The following is a 21,194-nucleotide window of genomic DNA, read 5'->3' on the forward strand; positions in this document are numbered from 1 at the left end:
TAAAATGACAGCACAAAATACTTAAAATTGTGGTCGGTTTTAATCACTGGATGGATGTGCTTTTAAAAAACATAAAAATCTTACACTATTTATTCAATCACAGCTGTCACATGTCTCTATCTCTACTCAGATGTTTACAAGCGCTACTCGCTCAGGGAGCATGTGATTCTGATTTAGTGTAGTGGAACTTTAAGAGACTGCTCAGATTCAGAGAGTTGAGGATAAGTAAGTCACCCAACAACTAACAAATGACTTGACCTACAAACAGCAGCAGCTACAGCTGCAGCAGGTACTCTACATTTACTCGTGCCTTGCAGGGATGCACCCTGGGCTTGTCATCGTCAGTGTCAGATTACATGGACCAAACTCGCCATTCAGTTGATAATTTCGTTTCTCAAGGGGACCGAAACGTATTCACCGTGTCACTATGTCACTTCGGATTTTTTTTTTGTATATGCTACAATTTGTCATGTCAAAAACCACTGTCTGTCAAATCTGTGTCAAGGAATCTTGTGGAGAATACCGCAAACTCTGTGGCAAATGCGTGATGGGAAGTCCTAAGGGAGACTACTGAAACCGGTTTGATGTTTGCAAGGGGAATTGACTGACGCATGTGTGTCAGAAATGTCGCACGGTTAAGTTCTGAAAAGGGTAAATGCTGCGCCTGAATATAGCAATTCAACAGATAACACACAATACTGTTATCTTCAAAGTCCTCCCGCACAGTGTCTTTATATTGAAAGGAAAGACTGATCATTGACTGCGCCTCAACCTTTCGGTAATCTTCTCAGGTGCGTTTAGATTTATTCCGTCGTTGCTCCGACATGACGCCAACACAAGTAAAGGGACGTTACTCTGTCGTGAACAGAGATCTGATCATGTACGACTAGTAGAAGGAATTTAGACAAGCGCCGTGTGTTACAACTCGGGTGCAACAAGTGGTATGTGATTTAAAGTTGTTACGATTAGGGTGTTCTGAGGTTGCCACTGTGTTGCATCCTACAGATGTCACTACACGTCGCACACGAGAACGCATCTTAAGATGTAGCAACAGAATATGTACAAACATGAGCATTGTTTAAGCACTATTTGTAATCAAGGTCGTAGGATCACGGGTTTTTCTGTTTTTTTTGCATACTGAAATGTACATATATAATTCCTAGCACGTGCTTCATGCAACATTTCAAAAGCTATGGTCGCATGTTCACGTGCTCCTAAGGCGCCAAGTACATGGGGTATATACGTTTCGTTTTGTTTTTCGTCTGTTTTGATGTTTTCTGGGTTTTCGGCGATCAAATATACAGATTTATCAAAATGATAAAGGTGTTACCCGTACGTCGGCCCCCTCTGATTCCAAAGAACATGTCTGTGAAGAAAACGAGAACCTGACTTTTTACACGTTCGCTTGTCGACCTCACCAATATTCCAGCCGAGTGACGGTGGACCAGACAAACTTGTGATTCAATAACGGTCAAAGGGTAATGGATACCCGATCCTTGTAGTCGCCTCTAACGACACACATATTTGTGTTGGACCTATCCTGATGAAGTGATCCCAAAGTGATGTGTTGTGTAGAGTTCCTTTTGAGCAGTAGGGGAAGGGAGGCAACTCCTGTCTACCATATATTATTTTATGATCGCTTGCATTACCTCTGTGGTTGGTTGGTTATTTATCGCCGCACTCAGCAAATATTCCAGCTATATGGCGGCGGTCTGTAAATAATCGAGTCTGGGCCAGACAATTCAGTGATCAGCAGCATGAGCATCAATCTGCGCAATTGGGAACCGATGACATGTGTCAACCAAGTCAGCGAGCCTGACCACCCGATCCCGTTAGTCGCCTCTTACGAAAAGCATGGGTTACTGAAGATCAATATTCTAACCCGGACCTTCACAGGTACACAGCTCACGAGATACATCATTATGTATGTAAGCTAAATAATGACATTAACTTAGTTATGTGTGTTTAAAGGAATGAACGATTGGTAATTTGTCCATAAGTGTTTTCAGTGTAAATCATCCTCAAAATATTTCACTTCTAGATTGGGCTCACACGTTGTACCCATGCGAGAAGTCGAACCTTAACTACTGTGGAACTTTTTAACCGCTAAGCCACATTATCACCAATTCTAGAACAGAGATGTAACCTGTCTTTCTGTCTACACGCAAAGTGCCGCCATCTTGATAGTCGCCCGTTTATTGTGCTTCTGTAAGCCAACGATCAGATGACTGTCAATTGATTTGTCTAAACTACGCGCGAGCTCGCGCGTGTGTGTGCCTGAAATATTATAGATGCTGCTTTAAACACTATTCATGCCCATATCCGTTGATAGACAAGTCTTATAATTGATTCATTATTATTGAGTTGTATCACCTTACCAAAGTACACGTTCTCCTGATGTTGATTTAATACATATACAAAAAACACCCGCCCATTTCTACCGTTAGAGGATACTTCCCTGGACATAATCTGTGCGTAGTTCTGCCTCGGATAGCATATGTTTCTGTTTTTCTATTGGTCTTTTCTTTAAGCTGAGCTGAAATTTTCTCTTAATATGTCATTTTTTTAAAATTCATTAAGAACCAATATCTTCTAAAATAGTTCTATAGTTAATCTGCCATGAATGGATATAGTAAAAATACAACAGCTTTATCCATTGTACCAAATTCCTGTTGTAAACTTAATTTAAATCATCTTACAGTTCACTACAATATTTAATCACCATACAAGACCCTCGAATTGCATTTGGGGGTCATCTGCACCCTCAGCTATGAACTGCTAGTGAAACCCAGCTGGATGCCATGTTCAAGCAACAGGGCAGCATTTTTATTGTTTGTGTTTCTCATGTACCGCCTCGTCATATAAAAGGTTTATCTATCTAAAATATTTTAATCAGTCGCTGCCACAAGTCCAAAGAACGCGAGAAATTGTAATAAAAATTACAATAAATGAGAATCAAGAAATATATTCTTCATTAAGTTGTTTGTTATTTTCCCCCGGCCGACCGACCCAATGTTCAGAATTTGGTGGCTACGTGAAACAGATAAAAAACTGATGCCAATACGGGAAACACTGCAAACATAAATATGAACACACAATTATGACGCATCACCATTTACTTGTTGAATGTTTTGTCACCATCAAAATAATATGGATGTATACATTCATTTATCGGGTACTTTATATATATTAGAAACATTGAAAAAGCACCACTCCTTTGATACGAAACATCCCAGTCAGACTGAAATGTACCCATGATATCTGAGCATCGTGGGTGTATTTTAGTGTGCAGCGTTTCTAATGCTGATCAGTATATATATATATATATATATATGTGTGTGTGTGTGTGAGAGAGAGAGTGTGTGTGTGTGTGTTTTATTTATTAATCTCAGGAATTCCTTTTACCTATATAGATTCTATTTCAATTATAATCTGACAATCATTCTTTTTGATTGGCATTTTAGAAATTAACGAATCATAGCAAAGGTAAGATACTTTATGGATACTTATTTATCATATCATGATGCGACTGATACCATTATAAATTGAATGATATCACCAATTTTGCTATGTTATCACAAATTAGATTTTTGTAACGTGATAGTATGTGATATTCTGAAATGTAGATTAAGGTGGATGCCTCATCCTTCTTTGCCAGGCCTTGCAATGGGTGATCCAAGGGAAATAACTCTGACGACTGTCATGCTTTATCATCAGTTTATTGATGAGGACACAAATTCACAAGTGTGATGTTATACAACAACAGGTTGTAATGGAGACATTAACATCAAATAAACACTGACATCAAACAGAGCATCAATTTATATACATGGACTATGGGGAATAGCTCGATACTGCAACAGTCAATACTGAACTGAAATGTGTTTCATTGATAGTGATAGTACTCTGTGAGAAGTGAGTGAGTGACAGTACTAGAGTGAGGAGTGAATGATGTACTAGAGTTTGGAATGAGTGAGTGAGGGGGCTCCAGTTAGGAATGAGTGAATGATTGTAATTGATTGAGTAAGTGAGTCTAGTTTTATGCTGCACTCAGCAATATTCAAGCTATATCAGTAAATAATCAAGTCTGGACCAGCCAATCCAGTGATCAACAGAATGTGCATCGATCTACATAACTGGGATACAATGACATGTGCCTGACCACCTGTTCCCGTTAGTCGCCTCTTACGACAAGCATGAGTTAGTGAAGATCAGTTCTAACCCAGAAGTATTAGAGTGAACATTGAGTGAATGATAGTAACTGAGTGAGGAGTGAATAACAGTTGTTTAGCAAAGAATGAGTGAGTGACTTTACTACTCTTCAGGCAGCAATATTCCAGCTACATATCACAGCCATCATCAAGATGGTAAAATGTGTCTCTAGGGTAACAGGACATCTGTGGACAGTACTGGTGTTGGGAATTGGTTAAAATCTCATAATTGATGATTGATTCATTACAACCGATCAGTCATCGAAAATAATTGGTTAGCATCATTAATCAAATTTTCCTGTTATGTTTGTTAATGGACAAAAGTAATTGGACCTGCTTACCAGAAATACTTAATGACTACACATCCATAAAGGATGTTATTAAACCGTATATGATGAACCTGATTTTGATTTCTGGTGTAATTCACATTGAACCATAGAGGGTAGGGGTGTCTACAATATGTCTGTTGTTGTTACTACAGGAAATCAGCTGTGGATCTGACAAGTATGCCTGTCTGTTGAAACCCATCAGGACTGGTGCAGGCAGCCCAGGAAACAATGAGGGCCTATCTGGGCATCAAACCATGAAAATAGGATTCTGCAACCCAAGGGAAGCAACTGCTATCTGACAGCATCATGCACAATTTACACAGGTCCATATCAGCAAACCTGTGACTTACAGAGTAAGTGGTTTCTCCATGGAAACAACAAGTTGCAGCATCTGGTCTCCATTGTAATCATCCAATCCACATTATACACCTAACGATACAGACAAGGAGAGGATTCCATCTTGAATTGTTTTTATGGATTTCCACAAAGCTACAGACTGGTATGATATTCACAACTGTTTCAATGGTATGGTGTTCACAACAATGCAATGGTGTTCACAACAATGCTATGATATTAACAACAATGGTATGATGTTCACAACAATACTTATCATGACGTTCACAACAATGTTATGATATTCACAACAATGCTATGATGTTCACAACAATGGTATGATGTTGACAACAATGGTATGATATTCACAAGAATGCTATGATGTTCACAATGCTATGATGTTCACAACAATGCTATGATGTTTACAACAATGGCATGACATTCACAAGAATGCTATGATGTTCAAAATGCTATGATGTTCACAATGCTATGATGTTCACAACAATGCTATGATGTTCACAACAATGCTATGATATTCACAACAATGGTATGATATTCACAACAATGGTATGATATTCACAACAATGCTATGATATTCACAACAATGCTATGATGTTCACAACAATGCTATGATATTCACAACAATGGTATGATATTCACAACAATGCTATGATATTCACAACAATGCTATGATATTCACAACAATGCTATGATATTCACAACAATGCTATGATATTCACAACAATTGTATGATATTCACAACAATGGTATGATATTCACAACAATTGTATGATATTCACAACAATTCTGTATGATATTCACAACAATGGTATGATATTCACAACAATTGTATGATATTCACAACAATTGTATGATATTCACAACAATGCTATGATATTCACAACAATTGTATGATATTCACAACAATGCTATGATATTCACAACAATGCTATGATATTCACAACATTTGTATGATATTCACAACAATTGTATGATATTCACAACAATGCTATGATATTCACAACAATGCTATGATATTCACAACAATTGTATGATATTCACAACAATGCTATGATATTCACAACAATTGTATGATATTCACAACAATGTATGATATTCACAACAATTGTATGATATTCACAATTGTGATATGATATTCACAACAATGCTATGATATTCACAACATGATATTCACAACAATTGTATGATATTCACAACAATGCTATGATATTCACAACAATGCTATGATATTCACAACAATTGTATGATATTCACAACAATTGCTATGATATTCACAACAATGCTATGATATTCACAACAATGCTATGATATTCACAACAATGGTATTCACAACAATATTCACAACAATTGTATGATATTCACAACAATTGTATGATATTCACAACAATTGTATGATATTCACAACAATGCTATATGATATTCACAACAATTGTATGATATTCACAACAATTGTATGATATTCACAACAATTGTATGATATTCACAACAATGCAATAATATTCACAACAATGCTATGATATTCACAACAATGCTATGATATTTGCAACAATGCAATGGTATTCACCACAGTGATTACAATCTGTGGAAGAAACCCCATTACTGTGTAATCTGAAGAAAATAAGTTCTTCATATGAATCACACCAAACTCTGCCATTGAAATACACAACCACTTTCTATAAACACCAAGCGATGGAGCACAATATGCATTGACTAGACTCACACTTTCAGTGTCTATATACAAAAGTCCACTTTTCAAACATAAAATTCACATGTGAACATTTATTCATGTGTTAGGTTGTTGTGCTAAACAAGCCATACTGTGTATAAATGGTCATGCTTTGAAGAAACAGGTTTGGTCAGTAAAAATGTAGACAAAACTGATTAAAAAAATTAGGCTTGGAATGCTTTCATTACTTTTGAATTACCTCCCTTAGAGCACTATCCTATTCATCTTTGGAGCTGAAAAGCATTCTTATTTTTATATTGTTGTTTACAACAAAGATCACAATGGTTCATAAAATCATATTATTAAAAAGCATAAAGTTATTTCCATACATTCGTATGCTAATTTTGGTATCACTGATACTATGACTTAACTTATGAAATAGACATACTTTAGCATTAACAAGAAATGAGTGTTATCTTCCATTCACGATACATAGAACCAACCATCTGAAAAGATTCTAAACAATGTTGATTTGAATGTATCCATATACCGGGGTACTGATTTATTTGTATAAAACATTTTCATTATTTTATCACAATCCACTCAAACTGATATATTTCATGAACAATCCTGGATTAATGTCAAACATTTGTGAGAATCAAGGTATTTGCTATGTAAGTACTGGTATACATACCAAATTTAATTAAATATTCATCATGTTTCCTGAAATCGATCAAGGTATGTGTCTTCCCTCATATCCACTGGCAAACTGTAAATGTTTGGAGAGTTGTCTCCCTTTGACTATTTTGTATATTTCATCATGAGCTGGAAGATGTCACACAGATGCTGTCGTGGATGATGCACAAGTGATTGACAACATCAGTCTAATATTGCAATGAGTGTCACTCATTTCTTAACAACTCTTGTGCAGTCATCACGCCAATTCAATCCAGCTACTGGTGCTGTTGAACATGCTTGGTGACATGCAGGCTGTGCATGGTGCCAATTGTTTCAAGTTAATGTGGATGAATTGCAGTAAGAATGAAAAATGATGGTATATTTCACATGTCATGTACACTGGTCTTCAGATCTTGTGCTACATGATGATGTCGATTACAAACACAAAAACATTCAGATATTGAGATTCCGCAGTTGGTTTCATCATCACTGGATGTCAATGTCATGTCTATTGCATGAAATGTACAACACTGAAGTCCGACAGGTGGCACATCAACACCTCAGTTAACAGGTGCCAGGTGCTTGATTCGTGGTAACAGCTGATTGTCACGCTGATGTGGTGAAATGGATTACAGTCAATGACAGTGACAGATGTCAGTTACACCTTCTGTCGTCAGTTACACCTTCTGTTGTAAGTTACACATGGTATGTGACCGCGTGAGTGTCTTTCTTGCGATGAGCGTGACACGCCATCATGCAGCAGATGATCGTCAAGCCGGCTCCACATCCCGTCAGGTAGAACGCCCACGATAATGTACAGCTCCCTGGAACGCAAGAAAGAACATAAGAACACCTCCACACCGTTACAATACACTGTCAATTTCATTCAAATTAAAACATTATGAATTTGTTTCCTTTTTCCTAAAGCCAAAGATACCCATATATACCAACATATCTAATCTCTGAAATGAACAATGTTTACAGATAGAAAAGGTTCCTGAAATATCTTCATACAATATAATTGAGAGCACAGAGACTTTCTTCACTTTCTGAGACTGCACACATATACTAGACCTGAATGTGCTGTATTGGGTTTAATTATTCAGTCTCTGTATGGCAGACTAAGCAACAATTGATACGGTCAATTCCTTGTTTCATGTTCTTTTGTAGTCCCAGAAATAACCCATTGCCCGGCGCAACAATGTTTTTTCTGTTGGGCAAAACAATTTGTATATCACACTGTTGTTTCCATTGACTTTCCAATATTAATTATGTAGTTTATTTAAAAAATCAACAAGAAAACAGCCGGTACTAATGGAAAAATTATCAGGGCAAGTGATTTTACATGTGCCACTGTCACTCAATTTTAAAGTTATTCCACCCCTACAGTCCACTTGTTTACTTCCTCAAGTAATTCATAATTTATACCTTTATACAGTGTGCATTAAATGTTTTCAACATCCTGATGAGTGAGTGAGTATATTTTTCTACATTGCTTTTATCAGTATCCCAGCAATATGATGGCGGGAACACCAGAAATGGCCTCCCACAATTTACCCAAGTGGGGCATCAAACCCAGGCCTTATAGCATCACGTTGGCATGACGAGCCAACGCTTTAACCACTTGGCAACCCTACCACGAGGTGTGTAGTATCTTTGTGGTTGAAACATCACCTCTCCATCGCGAAGGCCAACACCCCAAATGGGTACAATGTGTCAAGCCCATTTCTGACGTTCCCTACTGTGATAATGTTGAGCTAAAAGTGGCATAAAACCACACTCACTAACTCAAAATCGCAGTTTCCCCACTGTAACAGGAGGATCGGTAGGGTAGCCTAGTGATTTACCGCATTCGCTTGTCGCGCCGACCCGTGTTTGATTCCCCACATTTCTGGTGTCCCCATACTGTTCCATACTGGAACATTGCTAAAAGTGGCGTAAATAAAAACTCGCTCACTCACTGTAAGAGGAGCGAGTGAGTGAGTGAGTATGGTTTTACGCCACTTTTAGCAATATTCCAGCAATATCACGGCTGGGGACACCAGAAATGGGCTTCACACATTGTACCCATGTGGGGAATCGAACCCGAGTCTTTGGCGTGACGAGCGAACGCTTTAACCACTAGGCTATCCCATCGCCCCCACTGTAAGAGGAAACAGTTGAAGACTCACCTAGATTGTAGTGACCAGACAGGCCTTGACAGGCCTGGTGGACTTCCACATTGTCCCAGCCGTATGGATAGATAGCTAGCCCTCCTCCAATCAAAAGACCTGTAACAGGAAGCAGGATGTTGTCATGGTGATAAAACATGGACTTAGGAATTCTTTTCTGAATTATCAACATGAAACATTATAAGTTGTTCACTGGTCTCGAGGGGGACATGGGCTGATGTACCCTCGATGTTTGTTTATGTTCCCTGAGCCATCAACCCATGGGCCCGTGGGGACCAGTGAACAACGTATTTATCTTACCGAACACCTCGGTGGTAATTTAGTATGGAGGACCAGACGACCAGAAAAACAAAATTAGAGTTATCTCCCTTCCATCGATTTGCATTCACAAAATATCGGTAATTTCCGTACATCGGTAACATCCGTACGAGATAAAGAAATACTACTACGAAGTACCAAATGAGTTCGGCATTCCCAGCGGGGTACATAGAAAATGTTACTCGCTTGTAAGCGGGGAACATTGAAAATAACAGAAGAGCGCTCAGCCAATCAGAAAATGACATTTATGTGTGAGGCAAGATAAGAGATGTTGGGACTCACACTCCATAGGATTTGCTGTACAAAAAGAGAAAACTGACAATAATTCTGGAGAAACTTCATATTTTGTTTTTGGAATAAAGAGACCTGGAAAAAGATGACAGAAAAAGACCCAAAGCAATGACTAAAAATGCATATTGCTGAACATGCTCTCGGATCTCTTTCATTTGGAAAGCTCCATCCATTTATTACATACATTCACCAGGATTCAATGATGATGATGATGATGATAACAATACTACCTATAAATACATGTAATTTGAGTTGAGTTTACTCAGTGCACCTGTGAAAAGGAATAATATGTTTTAAAATACTTGTGTCAGTTGTCTGTTTCTAAACAAACTTCCAGCCTTTTAGATAATACAGCTATAAATACAAAACAGCCGATGGTGTTATCAGGGGAGATAACCACTAAATGTTGGAACATCTGGAATATATATTTCACCTAACACTGATGTATGAGAAGTATTAAACATTAGCAAAGAACAGATATGCACATTGTCAGAACACTCCAGTTGCTTTCAACAAGGACCTCAACACATAAACCTTTTAATAATCTATTTTCTTGCTTCTGATAAAACCTTTCAATCCTATGTGATATGCTGATTTAATATATTTAGGAAGAAATCCATTTTAGGTGGCACTGAAAATTTCCTGTTTTCAAGTCACAAGGATTTTAGAATCAGCATCATTTTAAGTGTTGGTACAGCTGTTTCATGGAAAAGCATTGCTGCAATTTGTAATATGCATCCAGTAATTGTGTAATTTTGTTGAAAAGTAATCTTGAGATACATTATTTGCAGTGTTGTCATAAAGCTACTTGAATGAGTCTGGATAACCCATTAAATGTACGAAAACACGGTGGATCGAGTCAAAGTAACAGGAAAAAGCGGAAAAGAAGCAAGATTTTGCCAGGAATAAAAGTAACAGGGAAAAGAAACACTTTTTCAGTTGTTTGTTTTTTATCTATTAACAAAGTATAACAAAACAATTACAGGCGCATTTTTTGCATCCATAAGCAATGTTCTCAGTTCTTAGTTCTAACTAATGAAGATGAGGTGGTCAGGAATTCGGAGATGACTGGAGTGACTGCGCTGGAGTAACTCCATATTCTTCTTGCTCCATGATTTGGGCATAACCCCAAGGCAAGCTTGTTGTTCTTAGTTTTTGTGAGACTTTGGTCTTTTTAGAGCCATTAACCAACTTAATCAAAGCTCATCGTAATCCTAATTAAGTGTTTATGTAACTATTTATATAAAAACTGTTACTTTTTTTCCTGTTACTTTTATCCGTTACTTTTTTTCCTGTTTCGCTTTTTTCCTGTTACTTTTATTCTACATTCAAAAACCACAACCCTCTTAACATTTCACATACAAAACACTTTCTTTATTAATAAATGTTTAAAGTTCTACAGTTGCTTGTCTCATGTAAAAATGTTTCTCATCTTAAAAATATATTCAACTTGTCATTGCTTTCAGATATTTAACCTTTAAATCAAGTCCCCAAAAGAACTGACCGTCATGTCGGTTCCTGCTAATACAGGAGAGTGGTATAGGGCAATAGGGCATTATTCAGTATCTGTGTCCTGCCCACTTAGTCAATGACATGGCATTACGTTTCTTATGCAGGATTCCATCATTAAGTCTAGACATCCATGAGAGTGCTTTCCCTGTAGAGACCTGTATCAATGTCATCCTTGAATCCAGTGGAATTAATGTCATCACCAGATACACAGACAAACGTCGGCTAGAGGACAGTGTTCTATAGTGACCTGTGTCTGTGTGATCCTAGACTAAGGTTTAATCCCTGAATACATATATATGTGATAGTAGCAAATGAAACCCATTTAAATTGAAAAGGAGCCCAAAGTGAGACCAGAAATTCCTGGACCTGAGGAAATCTAGACTTGCTTCATTTAGGGCTTTAGCATTGCAGGGAGGGCTAGGCTGTAGGGAAAATAATATGCTTCAGGGACTGTGAGACACAGAATAGTGTGATCCCTGAATCTAGTCGATTTAACCTCATCACCAGACACAAACTCAGGCGAGTGGACAAAGTGTTCTATATATTGAGCCGCGGTATATGCGTCGATCCCTCAATCCACTGTATTTAATCAGCCTGTATCTATATTCTAATGTCAAAGGCTGTAATAGCAATCAAATGCAGCTTAACCAACTAAATCAAAGCATATCTCATTAATGCAGGAGTTACTCTGGGCGATGTCTCCATCCTGTTCTGGCTATCAAGTGGTCCATAAAATGGTTCACCTGTTTTCTGATTTAATGAAGACATTTTTAGAAACAGGTAAAAGGTCAAATGTCTTGCACCAACATAATATAATTTGTCAAACCAGGACTCTAGATTTTGAGATAGCTCTGGCTTAAGCTAAGATAGTCGTAAGTTAATGTTAATGTATGGCACTTTACAACTATCTTAGCACTCAGAGAGCTTCTCGGTAATCTAGGGCCCCTATACTCCACGGAGGGTACATTGGTCAAACAAGGTTTCTTTTGCACTAAAATCCTTCATCACGGATTGTCTGGTCCAGTCTTGATTATTTACAAACTGCCGCCATGTTGCTGGAATATTGCTGAGTTCAACAAACACTAAATCCTTCATCGCTGGATTGTCTGGTCCAGACTTGATTGTTTACAGACTGCTACGCCATAAGTTGCCATGGAATATTGTTGAGTTCTAACCATAGGTGGTCCGATTAATGATTTAGTGTAAATATACTTTCTGTGTTCTTTAAATGCATTTCCACTTGGGTACTGCATAAACAAAATATGACATTAACATTACAAATTTAAAGATTTTAACCTACAGAATAATTCTCCCCTATAGGGTTTTGTGGTTAATGTTGAACAACTCAGAGTAACAAACTCCATATGATGGTTAACAGTTGGTACCCACCTTACCCTATTCACGACCTGTGACACCTCTTCATACCTGACACGTGCATGGCTGACCTACATTGACGAACATTGACCTTTATGACCCAACACTGCCGCTGTTACAGGTCTGCGTTCTGCTGTTTATTTTGTTGACAGTTACATAGACAGATTCTTTAATACAAATGCATAAAATCGGTGATTTCCAATGTGATTAGGTTGTCTGACAAAACATCCACTTGCACAGTTTGAGATCGATTGGGTCATTGGATGAAGAGATATTTACAAAAAAACGGGTCCACATGCATTTCATGCCAAACTATAGGCTACCCAACCGCCCCCACTGTAAGAGGAAGCAGTTGAAGACTCACCTAGATTGTAGTGACCAGACAGGCCTTCACAGGCCTGGTGGACTTCCACATTGTCCCAGCCATATGGATAGATAGCTAGCCCTCCTCCAATCAAAAGACCTGTAACAGGAAGCAGGATGTTGTCATGGTGATAAAACATGGACTTAAGGCATTCTTTTTCTGAATTATCAACATGAAACATTATAAGTTGTTCACTGGTCTCGAGGTGGACATGGGCTGATGTACCCTCGATGTTTGTTTATGTTCCCAAATTTAGAGTTATCTCCCTTCCATCGATATGCATTCACAAAATATCGGTAATTTCCGTATATCATACGTGATTCAATGTTATTCGAGATAAAGATTACTACTACGAAGTACCAAATGAGTTCGGCATTCCCAGCGGGGGTAGATAGAAAATGTTACTCGCTTGTAAGCGGGGTACATTGAAAATAATAGTAGAGCGTTCAGCCAATCAGAAAACGACATTTATGTTGGGACTCGCACTCCATAGGTTCTGCTGTACAAAGAGAGAAAACTGACAATAATTCTGGAGAAACTTCGCTCCACAATTCATATTTTGTTTTTGGAATAAAGAGACCTGGAAAAAGATGACAGAAAAAGACCCAAAGCAATGACTAAAATGCATATTGCTGAACATGGTCTGGGAAGCTCTTTCATTTGTAAAGCTTCATCCATTTATTACATACATTCACCAGGATTCAATGATGATGATGATGATGATAACAATACTACCTATAAATACATGTAATTTGAGTTGAGTTTACACAGTGCACCTGTGAAAAGGAATAATATTTTTTAAAATACTTGTGTCAGTTGTCTGTTTCTAAACAAACTTCCAGCCTTTTAGATAATACAGCTATAAATACAAAACAGCTGATGGTGTTATCAGAGCAGATAACCATTAAATGCAGGAACATCTGGAATATATATTTCACCTAACACTGATTTATGAGAAGTATTAAACATTAGCAAAGAACAGATATGCACATTGTCAGAACACTCCAGTTGCTTTCAACAAGGGCCTCAACACATAAACCTTTTAATAATCTATTTTCTTGCTTCTGATAAAACCTTCCAATCCTATGTGATATGCTGATTTAATATATTTAGGAAGAAATCCATTTTAGGTGGCACTGAAAATTTCCTGGATTTCAAGTCACAAGGATTTGAGAATCAGCATCATTTGACTGACTGACTGACTGAGTTTGGTTTTACGCCGCTTTTAGCAATATTCCAGCAACATCACGGCGGGGGACACCAGAAATGGGCTTCTGCATCATTTGAAGTGTTGGTACAGCTGTTTCATGGAAAAGCATTGCTGCAATTTGTAAATATACATTCAGTAATTGTGTAATTTTGTTGAAAAGTAATCTTGTGATACATTATATGCAGTGTTGTCATAAAGCTACTTGAATGAGTCTGGATAACCCATTAAATGTCGAAAAACACGGTGATCGGAAAAAAAGTAACAGGAAAACAAGAAACGGAAAAAAGTAACAGATTTTGCTGGGAAAAAAAGTAACAGGAAAACAAGAAACGGAAAAAAGTAACAGATTTTGCTGGGAAAACAAGTAACAGAAAAAAAAGAAACACTTTTTTCAGTTGTTTGTTTTTTATTTATTAACAAAGTTTAACCAAAGTTTAAGCTCATCCTAATCCTATTTAAGTGTTTATGCAAGTATTTATATAAAAAGTGTTACTTTTTTCCGTTACTTTTTATCCTGTTTTGTTTTTTCCTGTTACTTTTATTCCTACATTCGAAAAACACAACCCTCTCAACATTTCACATGCAAATCTTTCTTTTGTAAATGTTTAAGTTTGCAGTTGCTTGTCTCATGTAAAAATGCTTTCTCATCTTAAAAATATATTCAACTTGTCATTGATTTAAGATATTTAACCCTTAAATCAAGTCCCCAAAAGAACTGCTTAATGGTATCTTGACCTTCATGTCAGTTCCTGCTGTTACAGGAGAGTGGTATAGGGCAATAGGGCATTATTCAGTTTCTGTGTCCTGCCCACTTAGTCAATGACATGGCATTACGTTTCTTATGCAGGATTCCATCATTAAGTCTAGACATCCCTGAGAGTGCTTTCCCTGTAGAGACCTGTATCAATGTCATCCTTGAATCCAGTGGAATTAATGTCATCACCAGATACACAGACAAACGTCGGCTAGAGGACAGTGTTCTATAGTGACCTGTGTCTGTGTGATCCTAGACTAACGTTTAGTCCCTGAATATATAATTGTGATAGTAGCAAATAAACTCATTTAAATTGAAAAGGAGCCCAAGTGAGACCAGAGATTCAGGACCTGAGGAAATCTAGACTTGCTTCATTTAGGGCTTTAGCACTGCAGGGAGGGCTAGGCTGTAGGGAAAATAATATGCTTCAGGGACTGTGAGACAGAATAGTGTGATCCCTGAATCTAGTCGATTTAACCTCATCACCAGACACAAACTCAGGCGAGTGGACAAAGTGTTCTATATTGAGCCGTGTCTTGCGGGATCCCTCAATCCACTGTATTAATCTAGCCTGTATCTAAATTCTAATACAAAATGTAATAGTAATCAAATGCAGCTTAACCAACTAAATCAAGCATATCTCATTAACTGATAACTCTGGACGTGTCTCCATCCTGTTCTGGCTATCAAGTGGTCCATAAAATGGTTCACCTGTTTTACGAATGAAGACATTTTTAGAAACAGGTAAAAGGTCAAATGTCTTGCACCAACATAATATAATTTGTCAACCAGGGCCTAGGTTTTCGAAGCTCTCTTAGCGCTAAGATAGTCGTAAGTTAATGTTAATGTATGGCACTTATGATTATCTTAGCACTCAGAGAGCTTCGAAAATCTAGGCCCTGTACCTTATCTGAGGGTACATTGGTCAAACAAGGTTTCTTTGCACTAAATCCTTCATCACCGGATTGTCTGGTCCAGTCTTGATTATTTACAAACTGCCGCCATGTTGCTGGAATATTGCTGAGTTCAACAAACACTAAATCCTTCATCGCTGGATTGTCTGGTCCAGACTTGATTGTTTACAGACTGCCGCCATGTTGCTGGAATATTGCTGAGTTCAGCATTAAAACAACAAACTCAAGGAACCCTTCACAAATTGGACACATCTTTTGAATATATTAACACCTAATTTTCTTAACATTCTTTACATTAATGGTAAACTTAGTTTGGTGTTTGCATTTTGATTAAACTATATATCATGTGGCTGGGACATAAAATCAGTTTACCATATCCATCAGTTTGTTATAAACATTTACTGTAATGTGTTTAAAGAAAACTACAAAATCAGCTGTCAGATTATATATGAAGATTACGAGAATCTGCAGATCACCATCTAGTAACAGTAACTGTAAGCAATGCATCTCCTTTCCATCATGTCTGTGAAGATCTTGGTTAGAACTGATCTTCAGTAACCCATGTAAGAGGCAACTAACAGGATCGGGGTGGTCAGGCTCGCTGACTTGGTTGACACATGTCATCGGTTCCCAAATGCGTAGACCGATGCTCATGCTGTTGATCACTGGACTGCCTCCATATAGCTGGAATATTGCTGAGTGTAGTGTTAAACAACCAGCCAACCAACCAGCTTTTCCATCATTCACCAAACAGTCATACATCACCTGTCATACACTGTATGACCATGTGAGGCATGACATAGTTGACACAGGTTATTGACAGGGGAGAATACCATAGAAGATAGAAGTAGCCAGACCACATGTGTTGGTGAGCTATCAACATTCTCTCTCCCATAACCCTCTACACTGATACTGACCATGTCCATCACATGCACATAGCTGTCACTCAACCTGACATCAAAGGCTGTCTGTGATTAACATGACAGCCACAAGTGACAGGTCACATTCATCAAACACAAAGTACCTGTGACTGGCTTCAGTAATTGAATTAGTAGAGTCTGTGGCTTGTCACAGATTAAAGACACAGTTTCTTCTGAAGCTGAGTCTGGACTCCGTTAGTACAGAACTTTTAGTTTGTATATACTGTGAATAAAAAGTTAAGCGCCACCCAGTATATTTTGCCAATATCGGTTGTCTCATAGGAAATCTTTCAGAAAAAATCAACAACTATCATAATTTGGTTTTGTACTTTTAGTTTAAAACAAAACCATTATGGAAATTATATTTTCCTTTAAACAGGATGTGTGCTCTTTTGGAAAGCATGCATTTTGTTTTCCTCAAAAAGGTTACCTTCTTTCGAAAAGTGAAAATCAGAAATGACTGTTATATGGTCACATGATTGTCATGTTTGACAAGTGAAACCTACGTTTAATAGTGTTGTATGAGCAGAAAAGGAATAGTTATATTGCTTTAAAAAGCAGTGCCATCATACCTTTAACAAAATTTCCTTTTATTGTAAATACAAATGTTTATGATATCCCTAAATCAGTTACCAGATTTTTAATTTTTTATAAATATGGATTGATCTTCCAAGTTATTTTAGCCTACAATTTCCACAGCTTCACATCTTAGTTTTGAAATAGGCTGGCGCTTAACTTTTTATTCTTGATATATTTACAGAACAATCCATGTTGCCACTTGTCATAAGAAGTGTCCCGAATGAGGTCCGGTGACTGGTTGACTAACGCTCAGTCCCTGAATACGTATATTTTTGATAGAAGGAAACAGTTCCTTTTAAAACTGAAAAGGAGCCCAATTGAGACAGGAGATTCAGAACCAGAACTCGTGAAAATCTAGACTTTCTTCATTTAGGGCTTTAGCATTGCCAAAGGGGCTTGGAACAAGAGCAAATACTGCAGATAAGGACTGTGACACAGGCTAGGTGCTTGCGCATTGTAAAGTAAACAAGATATTGGTGGGTGTGGCCTTCACTGATAGATGTAAGAGTGATGAGTGTTATAACTTCATCTTAACAGAAGCTGGGGCGGTGGAGTAGCCAATTGGTTAAAGTGTTCGCCATTACACCGAAGACCCGGGTTTGATTCCCCACATGGATTCAATTAGGCTAACAACTAGTCTCTAAAATGAACATATTTTACAGAAAAAAAGTTTATAGTAAAAAAATATATATATAATTAAAAGTAGCTCTGAGACTCTAGACTTGCCACATTTTCTAGACTTGAGTGAGCTTTCTGGGGATATATTTGCCTCAGGGTCTGTATGGCAGATGAGGATACGATGTGTGAAGACCATTTCTGGTGTCCCCCACCATGATATTGCTGGAATATTGCTAAAAGCAGCATAAAACTAAACTCACTCACTTAATAGAGAAGCCCATTTCTGGTGTCCCCCGCCGTGATGTTGCTGGAATATTGCTAAAAGCGGCGTCAAACCAAACTCAGTCAGTCAGTCACTTAATAGAAGTGACAAAACTCTTTCCACATTTCATAAGAAATCGCGATTAAAGGCAGAGTCAATTGTACAATAGTGACTATATCATTGGTGCTTCAACAGCCTCAGTGCTACGATTGACAGTTTCAGCACATAATTTCCAAAGTCTTAAAGCCTAAACTTACAACAGAAATAAATGATTTAATGACTATAATCTTAACTGCTATAGCTGTGTTTGACACAGCATACCGGTATGTCCTTGTACAAAGGCCATGTGACATACCACATGCAATCTGTTGTGAACAGTAACTCAAAGACACAAAAACTCATATTTTTTCTGTTTCTACTAAATTGTATTTTTTCATCCTTGAGATCAGCATCACCTTGTGTGGAATGTGTGAATTCATGTACATAGCCTGGAGAGACAGCTGACTGATATGAACATGTTGTTTATGTCAGCCTGACTTGATTGATGCCCACAGGACACTGATACATTGCAGTACTGGTGCTATTTGGCTTTGTTTTGACTCTGGGCCAAATGCTATCTACAAGCTTCCATTTCTTTTCCTTGCAACAAAGACAAACATTTACAGGAATCCTTTGAATCTTTGGTTTATCTACCACTAACCTTTTGTGACCTGAATGTGACCTCATCAAGAATACAACTACATACCAAATCCCATTTTCTGTTGTTTTTTTCATTTCACCTATACTCAGCACATTTTTTAAATTTAGTTCGAGTGAGTGGGGTTTTTTTTCATTTCACCCATACTCAGCCCATTTTTTAAATTTAGTTCAAGTGAGTGACTTTGACTTAAATTATGTGTTTTCTCACTCTATGTTATAGTACTTCATGGCAAATATTTCATTCAAACACAATTCAGTGCATAACGTAAATCAGAAAACCAACAATTTTACTGGCAATGTAAAATGCTCAAATGCAAACATATACATCATTAGCACATCACTCTCACACAATGACATCTATAGAAACAATGTCCTCATACAGTTTATGTTACATATACCTACACAACTAAATGCTCCCGGACAGGTATCAGCAATGAAGCCCATGAGCAGGTATCACCAATGAAACCCATGAGCAGGTATCAGCAATGAAACCCATGAGCAGGTATCAGCAATGAAGCCCATGAGCAGGTATCGACAATGAAGCCCATAAGCAGGTATCAGCAATGAAACCCATGAGTAGGTATCGGCAATGAAGCCCATAAGCAGGTATCGGCAATGAAGCCCATAAGCAGGTATCAGCAATGAAACCCATGAGTAGGTATTGGCAATGAAACCCATGAGCAGGTATCGACAATGAAACCCATGAGCAGGTATCAGCAATGAAACCCATGAGTAGGTATCGACAATGAAGCCCATGAGCAGGTATCGACAATGAAGCCCATAAGCAGGTATCGGCAATGAAACCCATAAGCAGGTATCAGCAATGAAACCCATGAGCAGGTATCGGCAATGAAACCCATAAGCAGGTATCAGCAATGAAACCCATGAGCGAAGGTATCAGCAATGAAGCCCATGAGCAGGTATCAGCAATGAAACCCATGAGCAGGTATCAGCAATGAAACCCATGAGCAGGTATCAGCAATGAAACCCATGAGCAGGTATCAGCAATGAAACCCATGAGCAGGTATCAGCAATGAAACCCATGAGTAGGTATCGGCAATGAAGCCCATAAGCAGGTATCAGCAATGAAGCCCATAAGCAGGTATCGACAATGAAGCCCATGAGCAGGTATCGACAATGAAGCCCATAAGCAGGTATCGACAATGAAGCCCATGTCAGCACACAAGTGATGATGGTGACAAACCTTCACCAAAGATCATTAAACCGGAAAGAAAAAAGAAACTGAATCCATGAGCAGCTGGTATGTACAGTTATGAGACTGGGCATCATATCCACAAATGTAAATATCACTACTAAATTACCATATTACCGGTACACTTAATGACTTGACTACAATAATAACCTGAACACACACATTCAAAAAGTGTTGAAATCTACATGACAGTAGTTAACCGTCAACTGCCACTCATTCTACTTTCACCATGACGATATCCATCACATGATAACTTACATCTGTCAATCAACTGTTATGATTTGGGCCAATTTCAATATTATAGTATGTTAACATTTTTTTCTGTAATTTAAACCACTGTATCTATCAAAATGACCTTTTATACAAAGTCCATCTGACACTCACTTAGTGTCCCAAACAAAATCAAAGGGAAGCTGCAAAGGTCAAAGAGTAAATGCCAATCAAAGACCACAACAATGCCAACTGGAAAAAGGTCCTGCACTTATCTTAAATCTAAAGGCTGATATCAAATATCATGTTGCATTTACATTAACCAAGGATAATTTCCAAACTGGTTCAGTGATATTCATGTCAATTTCAAAAAGGTCATAAAGCTGGTCATTCAATATCTTTACATTCTTCCAAATGTGCTCAATTGCATTTCAGGTAACTCCTTTGGTATCAGTTATCATGTACATTTCATTCCATGTGATGTACAGATTCACGACATGATGTACATTTCATTCTCTTTACTTAGAACAACGATGAATAGTGTCAA

The 21,194-nt window shown here is 37.8% G+C and overlaps 1 protein-coding gene across 2 annotated transcripts in view; it reads right to left on the minus strand.

The window, feature by feature from the left end:
- Positions 1 to 6,691: 6,691 nt before the first annotated feature.
- LOC124269629 (LHFPL tetraspan subfamily member 6 protein-like) overlaps positions 6,692 to 21,194 on the minus strand; it is a 64,834-nt gene continuing 50,331 nt past the window's right edge. The window contains exons 2-3 of one of the 2 annotated variants that reach the window (XM_046704664.1): positions 9,410 to 9,508; positions 6,692 to 8,062 (exon numbers count right to left, since the gene is read on the minus strand). In XM_046704664.1, the coding sequence (XP_046560620.1) occupies positions 7,935 to 8,062; positions 9,410 to 9,508 (227 nt within the window). In that variant the 3' untranslated portion in view covers positions 6,692 to 7,934. Of the gene's footprint in view, positions 8,063 to 9,409; positions 9,509 to 13,268; positions 13,368 to 21,194 lie in introns of both variants that reach the window. The other variant, XM_046704665.1, reaches the window with a different exon arrangement.

This window comes from Haliotis rubra, unplaced genomic scaffold (genome assembly GCF_003918875.1).
Source record: "Haliotis rubra isolate DU_JTF1 unplaced genomic scaffold, ASM391887v1 Scf146, whole genome shotgun sequence".
NCBI lineage: Eukaryota > Metazoa > Mollusca > Gastropoda > Lepetellida > Haliotidae > Haliotis > Haliotis rubra.